This window comes from Galeopterus variegatus, unplaced genomic scaffold, assembly GCF_000696425.1.
Source record: "Galeopterus variegatus unplaced genomic scaffold, G_variegatus-3.0.2 Scaffold4100, whole genome shotgun sequence".
Taxonomy (NCBI): Eukaryota; Metazoa; Chordata; class Mammalia; order Dermoptera; family Cynocephalidae; genus Galeopterus; species Galeopterus variegatus.
Genome location: NW_007730211.1, coordinates 42,784 through 44,243, shown reverse-complemented (window position 1 = coordinate 44,243; position 1,460 = coordinate 42,784). Strand labels below are relative to the sequence as shown.

Genomic DNA, 1,460 nt, shown 5'->3' with positions numbered 1-1,460 from the left:
GAGCGATGGGAGGAAACAGAAGTCGGGTGGATCCATGCTTACCAATCTGTGTGACATGTGAAAGAGAATATACTGAAAGAAACGAAGCGTGACTTGGAGGCTTAATGGGTGAACCTGATGCCTTTCTCTCATGGACCTCATCTCTCCTCTTCTTTATCAACACTGCAGGTGTCCCTGGCTCTATGCCAAATGCATCCTGGGCCGGTAACCTCAGAGCTATAAAGTGGATTGACATGGAGGATAAACACGGAGGCTGCCACGGTGAGGAATTCATGTCTTGCTTTTGGGCCATACTGTTTGTTGGTGTTGGCATGAAGGTGGTTGTGAAATACAGGGTTCTCACAGAGAGAGAACTGCTGGTGTATTTAGACCAATCTGCTAGTTATTAAATAAAGACAGACGCTTCAGACACAGTCCTTGAAAAATAGCTTGAAACATGCAACAGACATTCTCCAGCTCACCGTGACACAGGGGGATGTAGAGGTAGGGTCGATTACAACGGCGTTTTCTTCTAGCCAGTGTCAGCTTTCTTATTGTTTATTCTTCTCGCTGTTTCTTTTGGGAACATGGTTATTAGGAGGGGAAGGTGGTCAGGAGGAGAACAAGTGATGTTGTGTTCTCACCGTGGGGCAAGCTGGACCCCCTCACGCCTGCCTCTTCCAGGTGGCTTGGAGAGCTGGCAGTGTTTGCCATGTGATGGCAGGTGTCATCAACGAGAGAGGGTTCTACTCCAAATGGACAAGAACTGGAAACCCTAAGTCGTCTGTATTTCTATAGAACCTTATGAAGAAGAATTTTTATGAGTCTGGCATTCATCCCATTCAGAAGATTGCCGGGCACATAGTGGGCATGTGTACTAGTTTGCTAGGGCTACTGTAACAAAGTAGCACATACTGGGGGGCTCAAGTAACAGAAATTAATTTTCTTGAAGTTCTGGAGGCTGGGAATTCAAGCTCAAGGTGTGAGCAGGGTTGGCTCCATCTGAGGCCTCTCTCCTTGGCTTCTAGCTGGCTGTCTTCTCCCTGTGCCCTCACGTAGTTTTCCCTCTGTGTGTGTTTGTGTCTTCATCTCGTCTTATAAGAACCGAGTCAGATTGGATTAGGGCTCACCCTAATGACCTCATTTTATCTTATTTACCTCTTTAAAGACCCTATCTTGGGCCGGCCTGGTGGCGCACAGCTACAATGTGCCGCTTGGGAGTGCGGTGGCGCTCCCGCCAAGGGTTCGGATCCCACATACAGACCGGTTCCCGCTCACTGGCTGAGCGAGGTGCGGGTGTGACATGGAGGGTTGTGATCCCGTTGCTGGTCCTGGTCCGGTACGGGCGCGACACTGAGGGTTGCAATCCGTTGCCGGACACGAAAAAAGACAAAAAAGGAAAAAATAAAATAAATAAAATAAATAAATAAAAATAAAGACCCTATCTCCACTCTGCAGCACTGGGCATTAGGATTCGACAT

General features: G+C 48.1%; 1 protein-coding gene across 1 annotated transcript in view; it reads left to right on the top strand.

Moving 5' to 3' along the window:
* GCNT2 (glucosaminyl (N-acetyl) transferase 2, I-branching enzyme (I blood group)) overlaps nt 1-1,460 on the top strand; it is a gene marked incomplete at its 3' end in the record, with an annotated part of 58,901 nt that overhangs the window by 52,643 nt on the left and 4,798 nt on the right. The window contains exon 2 of the mRNA XM_008586748.1: nt 169-261. Within this exon, the coding sequence (XP_008584970.1) occupies nt 169-261 (93 nt within the window). The remainder of the gene's footprint in view (nt 1-168; nt 262-1,460) is intronic.